Below are 17,827 nucleotides of genomic sequence, written 5' to 3'. Positions count from 1 at the left end.
CTCCCCCTGTCTATTTTCCACCTATCATCTATGCTACTTATTCTCTGTACCTTTCCCCCCCTCTCCCTCTCCCACTCCCCTATTGACACCCCTCCATGTGATCTCCATCTCTATGGTTCTGTTCCTGTTCTAGTTGTTTGCTTAGTTTGCTCTTGTTTTTGTTTTAGGTGTGGTCGTTAATAACTGTGAGTTTGCTGTCATTTTTACTGTTCCTATTTTTTATCTTCTTTTTCTTAGGTAACTCCCTTTAACATTTCATATAATAAGGGCTTGGTGATGATGAACTTCTTTAACTGGACCTTATCTGAGAAGCACTTTATCTTCCCTTCCATTCTAAATGATAGCTTTGCTGGATACAGTAATCTTGGATGTAGGTCCTTGCGTTTAATCTTGGGTAATGTAATGATGATGTGCCTTGGTGTGTTCCTCCTTGGGTCCAGCTTCTTTGGGACTCTCTGAGCTTCCTGGACTTCCTGGAAGTCTATTTCCTTTGCCATATTAGGGAAGTTCTCCTTCATTATTTGTTCAAATAAGTTTTCAATTTTTTGTTCTTCCTCTTCTCCTTCTGGCACCCCTATAATTCGGATGTTGGAACGTTTCAAGATGTCCTGGAGGTTCCTAAGCCTCTCCTCATTTTTCCGAACTCTTGTTTCTTCATTCTTTTCTGGTTGGATGTTTGTTTCTTCCTTCTGGTCCACACCATTGATTTGAGTCCCAGTTTCCTTCGCATCACTATTGGTTCCCTGTACATTTTCCTTTGTTTCTATTTGCATAGGCTTCATTTTTTCATCTACTTTTCGAACAGATTCAACCAATTCTGTGAGCATATTGATAACCAGTGCTTTCAACTGTGCATCCGATAGGTTGGCTATCTCTTCCTTGCTTAGTTGTATTTTTTCTGGAGCTTTGAAGTGTTCTGTCATTTGGGCCATTTTTTTTTTTTTTTTGTCTTGGCGTGTCTGTTACTTTAAGGGGCGGAGCCTTAGGTGTTCACCGGGGCGGGGTAATGCTGGTTGCTGTGCTGTGATGCTGTACGTGGGGGAGGAGCCCAGAGGGAGCAATGGCGCCCGCTTCACTCTCCTCCGGATTTCAATCTTCCACTCCGATACCCACAATCAAACTGGGCCCCTCTGGTGCTGGTTCCCCAGTGGGTGGGCTTGTGCACACTCTAGGCCCCTGTGGGTTTCTCCAAAGACCTCTCCCGTGAGGCTGGGAGTCTCTCCTGCTGCTGCCCCAATCCCCACGGGCGCTTTCAATCAGAGGTTTGAGGCTTTATTTCCCCGTGCTGGAGCCCTGGGTTACGAGGTCTGCTTCGCTCCCCTCCGTTCGTCCTGGTTTATCTGTGCACGAGTGTGGGGGCGCGGGGTGCTACCCACCGCTATGCCTGCCCCATTCTCTGCCACTCTGAGTCCGGCCCTCTCGGTTTATCTGCACAAATGTAGGGTTGCAGGGTCTGCTAGTGCTCGGACTGCCTGTACATGTAGTTTTATTTCTGGGCTCTCAATTCTGTTCCATTGGCCAATGTGTTTTTCTTTCATACCATGGTGTTTTGATTATTGTTGCTGTGTAGTATAATTTTAAGTCTTGGAGTATAATAGTTCCTGCTTCATTCATTTTTTTCAGAATTGCTTTTGCTATTTGGGTTTTTTTTTTTTTGTGGTCCTATACAAATATGATGATTTAAAAAAATTTTACTTCTTTAAAATATGTCATTGGGATCTGTGTATTGTTTTTGGTAACATGGCCATTTTAACCATGTTGATTCTTTGAATCCATGAACATGGGATGTCTGTCTTTTCATTTCCTTGTGTCTTTTCCAATGTCTTTTAATGATAATTTATAGTTTTTAGTGTACATGTCCTTCACACCCCTTGTTAGGTTTAATCCTAGGTATTTTATTCTTTTATGGCAATTTCAAAAGGATATGTATTTTTTATTTTCTTTTTCACAATTTTATTGTTATTAATAGGAATGCAGTGGCTTTTTGTACATTGATTATTTTTATGCTGCAACTTCACTGTATTTGTTTATTGTTTCTAATAGTTTTGGTGGAATCTAGGGTTTTACATAAAAATAATTTCATCTGCAAAAAGTGACAGTTTTACTTGTTCATTCCCTATTTGGATGCCTTATTTCTTTGTCTTGCCTAATTGCTCTGGCTAGGACTTCCAGCACTATGTTGAATAACAGTGGTGAGAGTGGGCATCCTTCCTTTGTTCCTGATCTTAGAGGATAAGCTTTCAGTTTTTCAACATTGATATATTAGCTGAGGGTTTGTCATCTATGGCCTTTACTATGTAGAGGTATTTTCTATACCCATTTTATTGAGTGTTTTAATCATAAACGGATGTTGTGTTTTATCAAATGCATTTTGCTGCATCTATTGATAAGATTATATGATTTTTATCCTTTATTTTGTTAACTTTTTGTGTTTCATTAATAGATTTGCATATGTGGAATCATTATTGTGCCCATGAAATGAAACCCACTTGATTGTGATATATTATTTTTAATGTATCATTGTATTCAATTTGCTAGTTTTATTTAGTATTTTTGCATCTGTGTTCATCAGAGATATTGGTCTGCAGTTTTCTTTGCTTGTGTTATCCTTGCAAGGTTTTGCTATCAAGGTTATGTTGGCCTCATAAAATGTATTAGAATGTATAGCGTCTTCTTCAATTTTTGTAAGAATTTTAGAAGAATAAATACTAAGTCTTCTATGAATGTTTGGTAGAATTAACTAGGGAAGCCATCTGGTCCTAGTCTTTTTTGGGGGGGGGAGGTTTTTGATAGTTGTTTGAATTTCCTCACTATTATTTGGTCTATTTAGATTTTCCAGTTCTTCATGATTCAGTCCAAGAAGGTTATATATTTCTAGGCACTTATCCATTTCTTCTAGCTTATGAAATTTGGTGGCATATACTCTTCCATAGGATTCTTGTATGATCCTTTGTATTTCTGTGGAATGTGTGGTAACTTCTTTTATTTCTGATTTTGTTTGAGTCTTATTTTTCCTTAGCTAGAGTTTTGTCAATTTTATTAATCTTTTTAAAGAACCAACTCTTTGTTGTATTAATTATTTGTATAGACTTTTTGTACTCTATTTCATTTAATTCTGCTCTAAGCTTTATTTCTTTTCTTCTGCTGACTTTAACTGCTTTTGTTCTTTTTCTAGATCTTCAAGATGCAATGTTAGGGTGTTTACTTGGGATTTTTCTTTTTTCTTGAGATAGGTCTGTAATGATATAAACTTCCCTCTTATTACTGCTTTTGCTGCATCCCAAAAGTTTAGATGTGTTGTATTTTCATTCTCACACTTTTCTTTAGTTTTTTGAATATGGTTTCTTTTAGTTCTTTTAATATATTTACAATAGTTGATTTAAGCTTTTTGTCTGGTATGTCTACTTCTGGGATACATTAGGGAAGTTTTCCTTTGATTGTTTTATTTTTTTTTTCTGTGCATGTACCATACTTTCTTGGTTATTTACCTTTCTAATATTTTGTTATATACTAGATATTGAAAGTAATAATATGTAGTTATTCTAGAAATTATATTCTTTCTTTCCTTTGGCTTTGTTGTTATTACTGGTTGGTGTTGCTGTTTATTATTATTTTTGTTTGATTGTTTAGTGACTTTTCTAAACTAATTCTATAAATTTTAATAAATTATGTGAATTCTTTGTGGCCACTGAAGTCTCTGTTTGGTTAACCAAGTAATCATCTAGTTATTGAATAGAGATTAACTGAAACCAATAGGTCTATCAATTTTTGTGGAGGAAATCTGTGTGCATGTTGTGGCAATACTTAGCCAGACAGTTTTAAATATGCCCTAATTTTCATTTCTTCCTAGTTTGGAGTTTTAAGTTTGGCCAGAAGTGAGGGCTTGGAGTTTTCTCAGGTTTTTTTTAATCATGTGCACAGGTCTGGTTATGCACATTGCCCTACACATATGTGTGACCTTCTAGATGTCTAAGAATATGATGAAGCATTTCAAATCCTCATTGGACTTACTATTCTATAGCTTTCCTTCTAAATACTTTGTTAGGTTATTGTCTTTGCCAATTGATATTTACCACTTCAGAAATTGATATCCTAAACAATTATTCCCAAGGTTTCTGAAAAATGCCCCAGTAGAATTGTTGCTCACACTGGGAAATCTCTGAGTTCAGTCAAACAAGCTCTGTTCGTGGCATTTTCCAGGAAATGTCCAGATAGGTCCAATAATAACAGTTCTCTGGGAATGAAACTTTGGAAGCCCTCGAACCTCATTTTGATTTCTCTAGTGACTGCCAGGCTGCCACTGTGTTTCCAGGCTATTGGATTTCACGGCTACTGCAGATCTTGGGAAAAGGTTATGGAAATAGAGCAAGTTAGAACATTAGAAAGCTCGCTGTTCTTTCCAAGATTAAGCAATTTTTCTCTAATAAACATTCCCTGGATTGTTGAAAGACTTTAGTCAGTTTCCAGAGTAGCAAAAGTTCATTTTGACAATTTTCCCATTGTTCTTATTGATTTTACCAAGAAGAGCACTATCAGGGGTCCTTAATCCACCATTTTGAATCTATTGTACTTAGAGTTTATTGAGCTTTTTAAATGTGTAGATTGTTTTTCATCAAGTTTAAGATATTTTCAGCCATTATTTCTTTAAATATGTTTGGCTCCCTTCTCTTTCTTCTTTGTTTCTGATACTCTTATTATATGTCACACACTTAATAACATACCATATTTTCCATTCATTTATTCTTTTTTCTCTCTATTCTTGAGATTGCATAATCTCTATTGATCTATATTGTTTTACTTATTTCTTTTTTTGTTTTCTAATATCTACTTTTGAGCTTCTCTAGTGATTTCTTCTTTATGTTTATTGTATGTTATCTTCAGAAATTTTATTTTAAATATAATTTCAACAGTTTAATGATAATTTTTTAGTTGTTTGAATATACAGGATCTGGCAGAAGTAAGGCCTGCTTGAGTGTGTTTGGTAGGGTAATAATATGGGTGTAATAATTTATAGTTTTAATTTCAATATTTCACTTTAAATTCCATATGGTGTGTTAGAGTATGATATTGTTATGTTACAAAATTACATACTTATAATTTTATAATAAAATATTTTGTAACAAAAAAGGGGCATTTTTACCCTGGCTGGTGTGGCTCATTGGAGTGCCGGCCTGTGAACCAAAGGGTTGCTGGTTTGATTCCCAGTCAGGGCACATGCCTGGGTTGTGGGTCAGGTCCCCACTTGTGGGCATGTAAGAGGCAACCACACATTGACTTTCCTCTCCCCCTCTTCCTGCCTCCCTTCCCCTATCTCTAAAAATAAATAAATAAAATCTTCTTAAAAGGGAGGGCATTACTTGTGCCAGTCCCTGTATTTATAATAGCTACTTTGAAACTTGTGGGTGTAAGTCCAACATCTTGACTCCCTCAAAGGTAATTTCTGTTGTTTGCTCTTTCTCTTATCTATGTGACACCCTTTCTATTTCTTTGCATGTATCATACATTTTTTTCTTAATATGGACAATTTAGTTAATATGTTGTAGCAACTCTTGCTGATGAATTGTCTCCCTTGGGCCTTGTTGTTTATCTTTTTCTTAGTGACTTAGTTAGGTTAGTTCAATGCAGTCTTTTTCTAATGAAATATGATGTGGAATTTCTCCCTTAGACGACACAACCTTAAGCATATATACTGTCTTCCTTATCACTAGGATTGCTTTAGATGTTTACTCTAGAATATTTGGAGGATATACCATCAATCAAGAAGTAGACTGGTAGGGGGCAGTGTATTCACTGAGATTTGGAATACATTAAATATATAGTAGAAATATATTGTAGACAATTATGGATCTTTGTGTTTATTAGAAGAGTGCAAATTTTAATTTTTGATGAGATTATAAAGGAGGAGTAAAGATAAAAGAGGCCTACTAATAGCATGTTTTAAAATTGAGATTTGAAGCTTAAAGGAGGAAAAGAAGACAGCAATGCATTTTTAAAAAGAACAATTAAAGATGTATGGGAACCAGTGTTAATAAATCAAAAAGGGCATTTCATAGAATGTGGAGAAAGAAAACTAACAGTTATTGCAAGTTTAAGGGCCTTTATATTAACAACTACATTTAATTACCATAATTGTCCTAAAATGTAAATACATTACATCCATTTTACAGATGAAGTCACTGAAGCTCAGGTAGGTAATGTAACTTACCCAAGATAACCTGGATAATAAGTGGCAAAACAAGGATCTGAACACAGATCTAGCTGGGCCTACATCTAATTTCTTATTTGTGATGTCTTCACAGTGAATAATCATGTCCAATGTCATAGAGCCAAAGAAGAATGAGTATTAAAGAAAGGTCTATCAGAATGAGTGATTATGATGCATTTGATAATTTTTTATAGACCAACTGGAGTACAGAAGAGGAAGTAGAAGAAAGATTTTAGGAATTTGATTTGGGACATGAACACAAAGGTTATTGGCATGAGGAAAATGAGATTATTCAAGTGAGGAAGAAGAAAGGTTAGCAGTATTTAATTGAAAGAACTTTGGAGCCACACTATCCTGAGTTCAAATACTGTCCTTACTGATGGGGGACTCAAATGTTGAAAAAATTTAGTTTCAGGTAATAGCTAATAAACTTAGTAATCAATGCATGTAAAAAGCTATTGTTTCAGGAACTGAAGGTGTGACCCACCCTGACTCCAGGAGACCATAAGCAGTTCCACCTTTGTGCCTCAGGAGGACTGCAAGCAATTCAAGATGGTATCTGAGCCATTGTACTCCAGGGTGAGATGCTCACTGCCGGGGGCACAGATGAAAGAACGCTGCAGATTTTATATAATTAGCTTTTCCCCTGAATTCCAAACCCCGTACCTACACTTTTCTTCTTATAATGGTTAGTTTATATAACCATTTCTTCTCCTTAAAATGGTTAGTTTAAAATAGAATTTAAGAAGGCCTGTTACGGTACAAACCCCCCATCTTCTCAGATCTCCAACCATCTGAATAAAGCCCCCATAAAGAATCAATCCCTGCCTCTCTTATTGGGTCTGATAGGTGACAGGCAGCATGAATGCCAGCTTTCCTGGTTTTTATTACTAGTCATTTAAGCTTGAAACAGTTAACTGACTTCATTAAATGTCAGTTTCCTCATAAGTAAAATGTAAATCCTTATCTTGCAGGATCCTAGTGAAGATTTTAGATAATGGATGTAAAGTACTTTCTATACCCTAGGCACTTATTCATTTAAGGGATTGAGATAAGACTTATGATATAAGGACTTCAGGTCAAGATGGCAGTGTAGGCAGACATGGCTTACCTCTTTGTACAACCACATCAAAATTACAACTGAAGTATAGAACAACCTTCACTCAGACCTGTCAGAAATTGAGTTGAATGGTAGTCTGACAGCTACGGAATTAAAGAAACTACATCCATCCAGACTGAGCTGGCAAGCTATTGTCATATCTGAGATTCTATCAACTTGGCTAACACTGTTTGACCCACCTTGGAGATCCCCAGAGACTCCACCCAAGCTGCTTTTCCATATGAATGGCTGGTCTTGGCTCCTGCTTCACAACTTCCTAATCCTATCAAATAAGCAATAGCTGGCCTTAGTGAGCCCCAGGCCTGGCACTAGCAGCAGCCAGCCTAGATTCACAGTTTGGCTTCACCTGGGAATCTCAAAGCCCAGCACAGGTAGCAGCCATCTCAGACTGCTTTATAGCTCAGGCAGGGTGGCCCTGGGCAAAACATAGGTGGGGGCTGACCTTGGCTTGCACCACCTGGGAAACCCTAGGGCCAGCATACCTACTGGATAGCTACAGACCACGTTGGAGCACCACCACCCTGCCCCTGCACAGCTGAATTTCCACAGATGGTGGAGGTTGGTGATCAGTGAGTAGTTACAGCCTATCCTTGCAGCTGACTGGCCTGTGTAAATCACTCCCATTAATCTGCCAACAGCAACCAAGCCTCAACTACAACAGGAGGGTGTACTCATCCTACACAAAGGACACACATTGTAGGGGAGCCTGTGCCACTAGATGTCTACCACATTAGGCCACATGGCCAAGACATGGAGTCAAAGCAGCTCTTGTTAATACATACACACAAACACAAGGAGGCTGCCAAAATAAGGAGACAAACATGGACCAAATGAAAGAATAGATGAAAACTCCAGACAATGAGCTAAACGAAATGGAGATAGGCAATTTATCAGATGTAGAGTTCAAAACACTGGTTATAAGGGTGCTCAAGGAACTTAGTGAGGACTGCAACAGCATAAAAAAGATCCAGTCAGAAACTAAGGATACACTGAAATAAAGGACAATTTACAGGGAAACAACAATACATGGATGAAGCTGAGAATCAAATCAATGATTTGGAACATAAGGAAGCAAAACAACCAATAAGAACAACAAGAAGAAAAATGTACCCTCCAAAATGAGGAAAGTATAAGCAGCCTCTGGGACAACTTCAAGAAGTCCAATATTCATATAATAGGGGTGTCAGAAGGAGAAGAGAAAGAGCAAGAAATTGGAAATCTGTTAGAAAAAATAATGAAGAAAACTTCCCTAATTTGTTGAAGGAAATAGATATGTAAGTCCAGGAAGCACAAAATGGATGCAAAGAGGCCCACTCCAAGACACCTCATAATTAAAGATCCAAAGGTTAAATATAAAGAGAGAATCTTAAAAGCAGCAAGAGTAAAGCAGTTAGTTACTTACAGGGGAGTCCCCATAAGACCGTTAGCTGATTTCTCTAAAGAAACTTTGCTGGCTGTAAGGGTTCGGCAAGAAGTATTCAAAGTCATGAAAAGCAGGGACCTATAGCCAAGATTGATCTATCCAGAAAAGCTATCATTTAGAATGGAAGGGCAGATAAAGAGCTTCCCGGACAAGAAAAACACTAAAGGAGTTCATCATAACCAAACTATTATTATATGAAATATCAAAAGGACTCATTTAAGAAAAAGATCAAAAGTATGAACAATAAAATGGCAAAATACATATCAACAAGTGAATCTAAAAAAAAGCAAACTAAGCAAACAAGAACAGAGACAGAATCATGGATATGGAGAACATTTTGATGGTTGCCAGATGGGAGGGGGTGTGGGAGAATGGGTGAAGGGGTGAGGGGATTAAGAGGCAGAAATAGGTAGTTACAGAACAGCCATGGGGCTGTAAAGTACAGTATAGGAAATGGAGTAGCCAAAAACTTACACGTATGACCCATGGACATGAACAATGGTGGGGGCATTGCCTGAGGGAGTGGATGGCTGGGTGGAGGGGGGCAAAAGGGGAAAATAAGGACAACTGTAATAGCATAATCAATAAAATATAATTAAAAATCAGAAGAGTTATGATGTAAAAGAAGCTGCTGTTGTAAGAGAACATAATCTGAAGGATTTGACCCAGTACATTTATTATTATTATTATTATTATTATTATTATTATTCCCAACAGTGGTACTACAGTTTTTAAAAAAATTTTTATTGTTATTCAATTACAGTTGTATGCCTTTTCTTCCCATCCCTCCTTTTTTAAAGATCTCATACACCATTCAAAGTGTAATGAAAACTTTGAATCTTCTCCTAGAAAGTTTCATATACACACAAGCTTATATGGAGTATTTCAGTGGCTTCACTGGTCCCATGAGTATTAATAATAACTTACTAATGTTGAATGTTTAGTACATGTCCGGTATTACTGTAATTGTTTCATATACATTAACTTGTGCTCATTCTAAGATGAATATTAGAGTCAATGAGGTTAAGAAATTTGCCTAAGTTCTCATAGGTAGCAAGTAGGAGGGCTAAGATTCAAATCCAGACCACTGTACTATGTTGCTTTATATATGCATATGTTGAATATGCCACATATAAAATGATATTCTTTGCAGCACATTTCCAAAAGCAAAAGTTATAAACTACCTAAATATTCACCAATAGAAGGGAATTAAATAAATTGTTAGACATTAATTTAAAACTGTCAAAAATAATTGGCACCTTCTTATTTTTACATATAGGCAATTGCATATAAGATATGACACTGTGAAAAATCAAAGTCCATATCAATTTGTATTACTTGCTACTTTCTTGTATTAAAAATAAGAGAGAAAGAGTATATATGAATGTGCTTGTCTGTGCATAGAGTATTTATCAAAGCATAGATAAGAACCTATGTACAGTGTTTGCCTTTGAAGGAGGGAAGCTGGGTAACTCTGATCTCAGTCTGCATTGTATTCCATTAATAAATGTGTATATCCCTAATCTCTCAAATCTGATTTTTAATTCTTTAAAAGCAATGACTTACCTTATTCATCACCAAATCTACCTAAGCACAGCTTAACACAGGGTCTTGCAATTAGTAAATACTCAATTAATATTAGCTAAGATTAAACTGATCTAGACTGAAATAAATATAGGGAAAGTAATCACAAGGGAGAAAACAAAGAGAACACCAAGGGTATATTTGAAGACAGACAAAAGGGCCCTATGGAGAACATATCTCTTTTACATTAATGTTAGAATAATGAAATATAGTATATAGTATATGGTTATTTTCAGTATGAAAGATTATGTAGCTCTGTCTGTAGTATTTGGTAACAACATATTTCCTGAACTTTTAAAAAATGCCTATGTGGTTACCTATGTAACATTACTACCTACCCACAGTTATATAGATCCCTGGGTGCCCTGAGACACTTTTAGTGGACCCTCAAGATCAAAGAAAGTTTTACAAAAAATCTAAGACATTATTTGCTTTTGTACTGAATTGACATTTGCGCAGGTGGTACAAAAAATTTGTTTTAAGTCAAATCAAGGCAGTTTTATCAAACCATATACTATTCTTAACTGCCATATATTCTTGGGTAAAGAAAATAAGTTTCACTTAAGGATGTCCTTGGTGAAATCATAAAAAATTATTTTCTTAAATCTTGATCTTTGAGTACACATCTTTTTAATATTCTGTGTGAAAAATGAGAGGTATACAGAATGTACTTCTGCTGCACAGCAAAGGGTAATGGTTGTCTCAAAAAAAAAAAGCCCATGTTTAAGATTTGTCCTTAACTAGATATATGAGACAGTTTTTTCATTGAACACCATTTTTACATGAAAGATAGACTAAAAGAAAGTTATGGCCTGGCCTGTCCTTGTCCCGTTCCGGGCCAAGCGCGGGCGGAGGGATCCCCGTTCCTGGGCACCCGGGGCAGGGGGCGACCCCCTCCGACAGCTCCTGCCCTCCCCGCTGCCACGGCCACTCCCCAGCCCTCCTCCTCCTCCTTCCATCCCCCTCGCTGCTGCCGCCTCCTCCTCCCCCCGCTCCCCCTGCACGCCGGGGCCCTTTTGGGTAGGGGCAGCGGCCCAGGCCGAGGCAATAAGAGCGGCGGCTAAGGCAGCGCGGCAACAGCACCCACAGCTCCTGCTCGAGTTCGTCTCAGCCCCTCGCGGCCCGCAGCCCCTTCGGCTCCAGCTCCAGGGGCGGATAGCTCGCTCCCCCATCCTACCTCCACCTCCCACCCCGTGTGGCCCGCAGTCTGCCCTGCGCTCATCCCCTAGGAGCCGAGCCCACGTCCTCGCAGCTCCCTGCGCCCGCCGCTACCGCTGCAGCCTCTGCTGCCGCCGCCGCCGCCGCCGCCTCTGCTGCCGCTGCCGCTGCCGCCGCCGCCTCTGCCGCCGCCTCTGCCACCTCTGCCGCTGCCGCCTCTGCCGCCTCTGCCGCCGCCGCCTCTGCCGCCTCTGCCGCCGCCGCCGCCGCCTCTGCCGCCGCTGCCGCCTCTGCTGCCGCCGCCGCCGCCGCTGCCGCCGCTGCCGCCGCCGCCGCCTCTGCTGCCGCCGCCGCCGCTGCCGCCGCCTCTGCTGCCACTGCTGCCGCCGCCGCGGGCTGTCTCAGAAACAGTTAAGACCGAGGACCAGCACGACGAGGAGAAGGTGCAGCATATGGCCAATAAAAAGAATGAGAAGCAGCTGCAGAAGGACAAGCACTGCCTGCTGCTGCTGGGTGTTGGAGAGTCTGGTAAAAGCACCATTGTGAAGCAAATGAGGATCCTGCATGTTAATGGGTTTAATGGAGAGGGTGGCAAAGAGGACCCGCAGGCTGCCAGGAGCAACAGCAAAGGTCAGAAGGCCGCCAAGGTGCAGGACATCAAAAACAACCTGAAGGAAGCCATTGAAACCATAGTGGCCACCTTGAGCAGCCTGGTGCTCCCTGTGGAGCTAGCCAACCCTGAGAAGCAGTTCCGCGTGGACTACATTCTGAGAGTGATGAATGTGCCCGACTTTGATTTCCCTCCCGAATTCTACGACCACGCCAAGGCTCTGTGGGAGGATGAACGCTCCAAGCTGATTGACTGCGCCCAGTAGTTCCTGGACAAGATTGATGTCATCAAGCAGGCTGACTACGTCCCCAGCGATCAGGACCTGCTTCGCTGCCACGTCCTGACTTCTGGAATCTTTGAGACCAAGTTCCAGGTGGACAAAGTCAACTTCCACATGTTTGACGTGGGCGGCCAGCGCGATAAGCGCCGCAAGTGGATCCAATGCTTCAATGATGTGACTGCCATCATCTTCGTGGTGGCCAGCACTAGCTACAACATGGTCATTCGGGAGGTCAGCCAGACCAACCGCCTGCAGGAGGCTCTGAACCTCTTCAAGAGCATCTGGAACAACAGATGGCTGCGCACCATCTCTGTGATTCTGTTCCTCAACAAGCAACACCTGCTCGCTGAGAAGGTCCTGGCTGGAAAATTGAAAATTGAGGACTACTTTAAAGAATTTGCTCACTACACTACTCCTGAGGATGCTACCCCCGAGCCCGGAGAGGACCCGCGCGTTACCCGGGCCAAGTACTTCATCCGTGATGAATTTCTGAGAATCAGCACCGCTAGCAGGGACGGGCGCCACTACTGCTACCCCCACTTCACCTGCGCTGTGGACACCGAGAACATCTGCCGCGTGTTCAACGACTGCCGCGACATCATCTACCGCATGCACCTCCATCAGTATGAGCTACTATAAGAAGAAAACCCCAAATTTAACTAAAGCCTTAACCACAATTAATTAAAAATGAAACGTAATTATACACGTAATCACCCACCATAGGGCATGATTGACAAAGCAACATTTCCTCTCCCCTTTGAGTGATTTTGCAAAACCCCCTCTCTCCCTTTTAGCTTGCTTAAATATTCCAAATTTAGAAAGCTTAAGGTGGCCTTCAGATAAAAAGAAAAAAAGGCCACAGTGGTTCCCTCTCTCTTTAAGTAATTAAAATAACAGCAGCAAACAGAAATCATTAAGTGAATTAAATGAAATAAATATTGTCTTGTGCAGCATTAAAAATCAATAAAAAATTAAATGTGAAAAAAAGAGAAAGTTATGGGTGTTCATAGACCACGTGTTAGGACAGAAGTTATAATAAATTTAAGAATATTGAAAGCATCTCAAGCATCTTCTCTGATCACAGTGGTATGAAACAAGAAATCAATCACAAGAAAAAAACTTAAGCAGTAGCCAGAGGGGAAATAATAGCCTTGACCCAAGGAGGGACTCTGCCCTGGCCCTGTGGAGCTTAAGCCTGAATGCTAACTGCAGAGTGACTACATTAACAAACAAAGGAGTCAACCACAGACAGGAGGTCCCTGGAAGTCTTGAACAGGCTGCCAAAGGCCAGATGGGGTCACCATCTGACACCACCAGACATGGATCCAGAAAGAAAAAAACAGTGGTAAATACTAGAGGCTACTGAGATGAAATCCATTGGCGTTTTCTCCATGAGTTGTGATATTTTCTTTCCTGCATAGCTTTTCAACATTCATTTCTTGTCCATTAAATTTGTGCATATTAAGTCACTAGATTTTATACTACAGTTTATCTCAATTCACATATTTTGCCTCTCCCTTCTCTTACCTCATTTTACCTTCTTCTTTCCTCTCATTGTTTTCATTTTACATTTTGTTTTCTCTCTTGCTACAATTTATTTCCATTCTGCACTCTTACTATTTCTCCCCTGTCCAGCCTCACAAAAGCAATTTTCTTGTCAATGGTCATCTCACATCCTTTTCCCTCACTCTTAAAATACCCACATTCTCACTCCACCTTTAGCAATCTTTGCTCATTGGCTGTAGATAGGGTAGTGGTTGAATTTTTTCCAATTTTATCTCTAGACCTTCACTAATTTTGTATTTCAAATTTCAAATTTTGCCAGTCCCCTCACCTATTCTTTTTTTTGTCTCATTTTTTCCCTGTCTTTGCCTGTTTTTTAAAATTTTCTTATTCTTTTTCATCCTGCCCTTTTATTTTTCTTTATTCTCCTATTTTTCTTTTTTCTTTTTCTTTTTGTCTCAAATTTAAATTTTTCCCTGTCTTAGCCTGCTTTTTATTCCTCATTCTTAGTGTTACCTCTCCATCATTTCAAAATCACTTCTCATTCCTCTAGACATCTCTTAAGCTTTTCTCTGTTTCTTTTTTCATTCTTATTTCCATCTCATCTATATTAATTTTAGCTCATTCGTTGTTGATAGTGCTGTGGTGGATCTTTCTCTCCAATTTGGCTACTATATTTTTATTATTTATTTACTTTTTTCCTTACTTTTTCTCTCTCTCACTTTATTTTACTTTATTTTCATTTAATTGTTGTTTAAACCTAATAATATGCACTTCCCTTCTCTTGCTCCATTCTGCCTTCTTCATTCCCTTTTTCATTCATGATATAAATTTTACTTTCTCTCTTCACATTGCTTCAAATTGCAACACTTATTATTGTTCCGCCCTCTAACTTCAAAATCATTTTTCTATCAGTAGGTCATCTCATATTCATTCTCCTTTCTTATAATAGTCTTAATCTCTTTAAACCCTTATTTTTCTTTCTTTTTTAAAATATATTTATTGATTATGCTATTACAGCTGTCCCATTTCCCCCCTCTTCACTCCACTCCATCCTGCCCACCCCCTCCCTCCCACATTCCCCCCCTATAGTTCATGTCCATGGGTCATACTTATAAGTTCTTTGGCTTCTACATTTCCTACACTATTCTTACCCTCCCCCTGACTATTTTCCACCTATCATTTATGCTATTTATTCTCTGTACCTTTCCCCCCTCTCTCCCCCTCCCACTCCCCTATTGATAACCCTCCATGTGATCTCCATTTCTGTGGTTCTGTTCCTGTTCTAGTTGTTTGCTTAGTTTTCTTTTGTTTTGGTTTTAGGTGTGGTTGTTAATAACTGTGAGTTTGCTGTCATTTTTACTGTTCCTATTTTTTATCTTCTTTTTCTTAGATAAGTCCCTTTAACATTTCATATAATAAGGGCTTGGTGATGATGAACTCCTTTAACTTGACCTTATCTGAGAAGCACTTGATCTGCCCTTCCATTCTAAATGATAGCTTTGCTGGAAACAGTAATCTTGGATGTAGGCCCTTGCCTTTCATGACTTGGAATACTTCTTGCCTGCCCCTTCTTGCCTGTAAGGTCTCTTTGGAGAAATCAGCTGACAGTCTTATGGGAAGTCCTTTGTAGGTAACTGTGTCCTTTTCTCTTGCTGCTTCTAAGATTCTCTCCTTCTCTTTAATCTTGGGTAATGTAATTATGATGTGCCTTGGTGTGTTCCTCCTTGGGTCCAGCTTCTTTGGGACTCTCTGAGCTTCCTGGACTTCCTGGAAGTCTATTTCCTTTGCCAGACTGGGGAAGTGCTCCTTCATTATTTGTTCAAATAAGTTTTCAATCTTTTGTTCTTCCTCTTCTCCTTCTGGCACCCCTATAATTTGGATGTTGGAACATTTCAAGATGTCCTGGAGGTTCCTAAGCCTCTCCTCATTTTTCCAAATTCTTGTTTCTTCATTCTTTTCTTGTTGGATGTTTTTTTATTCCTTCTGGTCCACACCGTTGATTTGAGTCCCAGTTTCCTTCGCATCACTATTGGTTCCCTGTACATTTTCCTTTGTCTCTCTTAGCATAGCGTTCATTTTTTCATCTAGTTTTTGACCAAATTCAACCAATTCTGTGAGTGTCCTTATTACCAGCATTTTGAACTGTGCATCTGATAGGTTGGCTGTCTGTCCACTGCTTAGTTGTATTATTTCTGGAGCTTTGAAGTGTTCTTTCATTTGGGCCATTTTTTTTGTCTTGGCATCTGTTATGTAAAAGGGCGGAGCCTTAGGTGTTCACTGGGGCGGGGTAACGTTGGTTGCTGTGCTGTGACGCGTACATGGGGGAGGGGCCGATAGGGAGCCATGGTGCTTGCTCCACTCTCCAGTGGATTTCAGTCACTTCCTCCGCTACCCACAATCAAATCGGGCCCCTCTGGTGCTGGTTCCCGATTGGGTGGGCTTGTGCACACTCTAGGCCCCTTTGGGTCTCTCCAATGACGTCTCCTGTGAGGCTGAGAGTTTCTCCTGCTGCCGCCCCAACCCCCACGGGTGTTTTCAATAAGAGGGTTTAGGCTTTATTTCCCCCGCGCTGGAGCCCTGGGTTGCACGGTCTGCTTCGCTCCCCGGCGTTCATCCCAGTTTATCTATGCGCAAATGTGGGGCCACAGGGTGCTACCCGCCACACTGCCTTCCCCATTCTCCGCCACTCTGAGTCCGGCCCTCTCGGTTTATCTGTGTGCGAATGTAGGGCCGCAGGGTCTGCTAGTGGTCAGACTGCCTGCCCTGTTCGTCCCACACTCCACCAGTCTTGGTCTCGGTCCCGCCACAGCAACGCGAGTCCTCTCCACCCCGGCTGCCCATCTCCTCCCCTCCTACCGGTCTGGATGAATATTTCTTTTTTATCTCCTTGGTGTTGTACTTCCTTGTCGTTTGATTTTCTGTCAGTTCTGGTTGTGCAAGGAGGCGCAGTGTGTCTACCTACGGCTCCATCTTGGTTCTCTTAAACCCTTATTAATACTGGTTCATTTGCTGTTGATCGTGGGATTGCAGGTGGGAGTTATTTTTGCAGGCGGTGTTTCCTGGGCTGTGTAGTTTTGTTCCACCAGCACCTGCACAAAAGCATACAAGCTGTGGTGGGTGGAGTAACCCTCAGTCAACCAGCTGGAGGGAAGGACCAACCAAAGAATGACCCAACAACAATCAAAACCCAGTTACATCCAGAGAGCCAGCATAAACGGCACAAAGGGCATCCCAAGAGCATCAAGTTCAGGAGATCAAGGAGACTTCACCACTGAATCTCACAGGGTCCTACCATAGAAGTTCACAGCACAAACTCAGGGAGACAAAACAGATCAATTTAAGAAGCATAAGCAAACAAGAAGAGTCTCACAAATAATGGGAAGACAAAGAAACAACCCCCAATTGAAAGGAAAGGAGGAATCCTCAGAAAGAGTGCTAAATGAAATAAAGGCAAGTAAACTATCAGATACTGAGTTCAAAATAATTGTTATAAGGAAGCTCAATGATCTCAGGGAGAACCACAAAGAACTACAGGGAAGCTACGAGGAACTTACAGCAAACTATATCAGCATGAAAAAGGACATAGAAACAGTTAACAAGAACCAAGAGGAGATGAAGAATACAATTTCTGAATTGAAGACCATAGTAGAAGGAATCAAAAGCAAGTTAGATGATGCAGAGGATAGAATCACTGAGCTGGAGCACAAGGTAGAAATAAACTCCCAGAAAGAGCAAGAAAAGGAAAAAAGACTCAAAAAGAATGAAGAGTGGTTAAGGGAAATGCAGGACAACATGAAACGTAATAATGTCCTTATAATAGGGATACCAGAAGGAGAAGAAGATGAGCAAGGGATAGAAAACCTGTTTGAAAAAGTAATGACAGAAAGCTTCCCTAGATGAAAGAAAAGGGAAAAAGGCACACGAGTCCAGGAAGCAGAGAG

The 17,827-nt window shown here is 40.3% G+C and overlaps 1 protein-coding gene and 1 pseudogene across 1 annotated transcript; both read left to right on the top strand.

Annotated features, from left to right (window-relative positions):
• Positions 1–11,878: 11,878 nt before the first annotated feature.
• LOC112317947 (guanine nucleotide-binding protein G(s) subunit alpha-like) lies at positions 11,879–13,332 on the top strand. The gene has a single exon (XM_045183812.3). The coding sequence runs from the start codon at positions 12,495–12,497 to the stop codon at positions 13,017–13,019; it is 525 nt and encodes a 174-aa protein (XP_045039747.2). The 5' UTR covers positions 11,879–12,494; the 3' UTR covers positions 13,020–13,332.
• Positions 11,943–12,365, top strand: LOC139440540 (guanine nucleotide-binding protein G(s) subunit alpha pseudogene; annotated as a pseudogene).
• Positions 13,333–17,827: the final 4,495 nt, after the last annotated feature.

This window comes from Desmodus rotundus, chromosome X, assembly GCF_022682495.2.
Source record: "Desmodus rotundus isolate HL8 chromosome X, HLdesRot8A.1, whole genome shotgun sequence".
Classification (NCBI taxonomy): Eukaryota; Metazoa; Chordata; class Mammalia; order Chiroptera; family Phyllostomidae; genus Desmodus; species Desmodus rotundus.
This window is presented reverse-complemented; position numbering and strand designations above follow the sequence as displayed.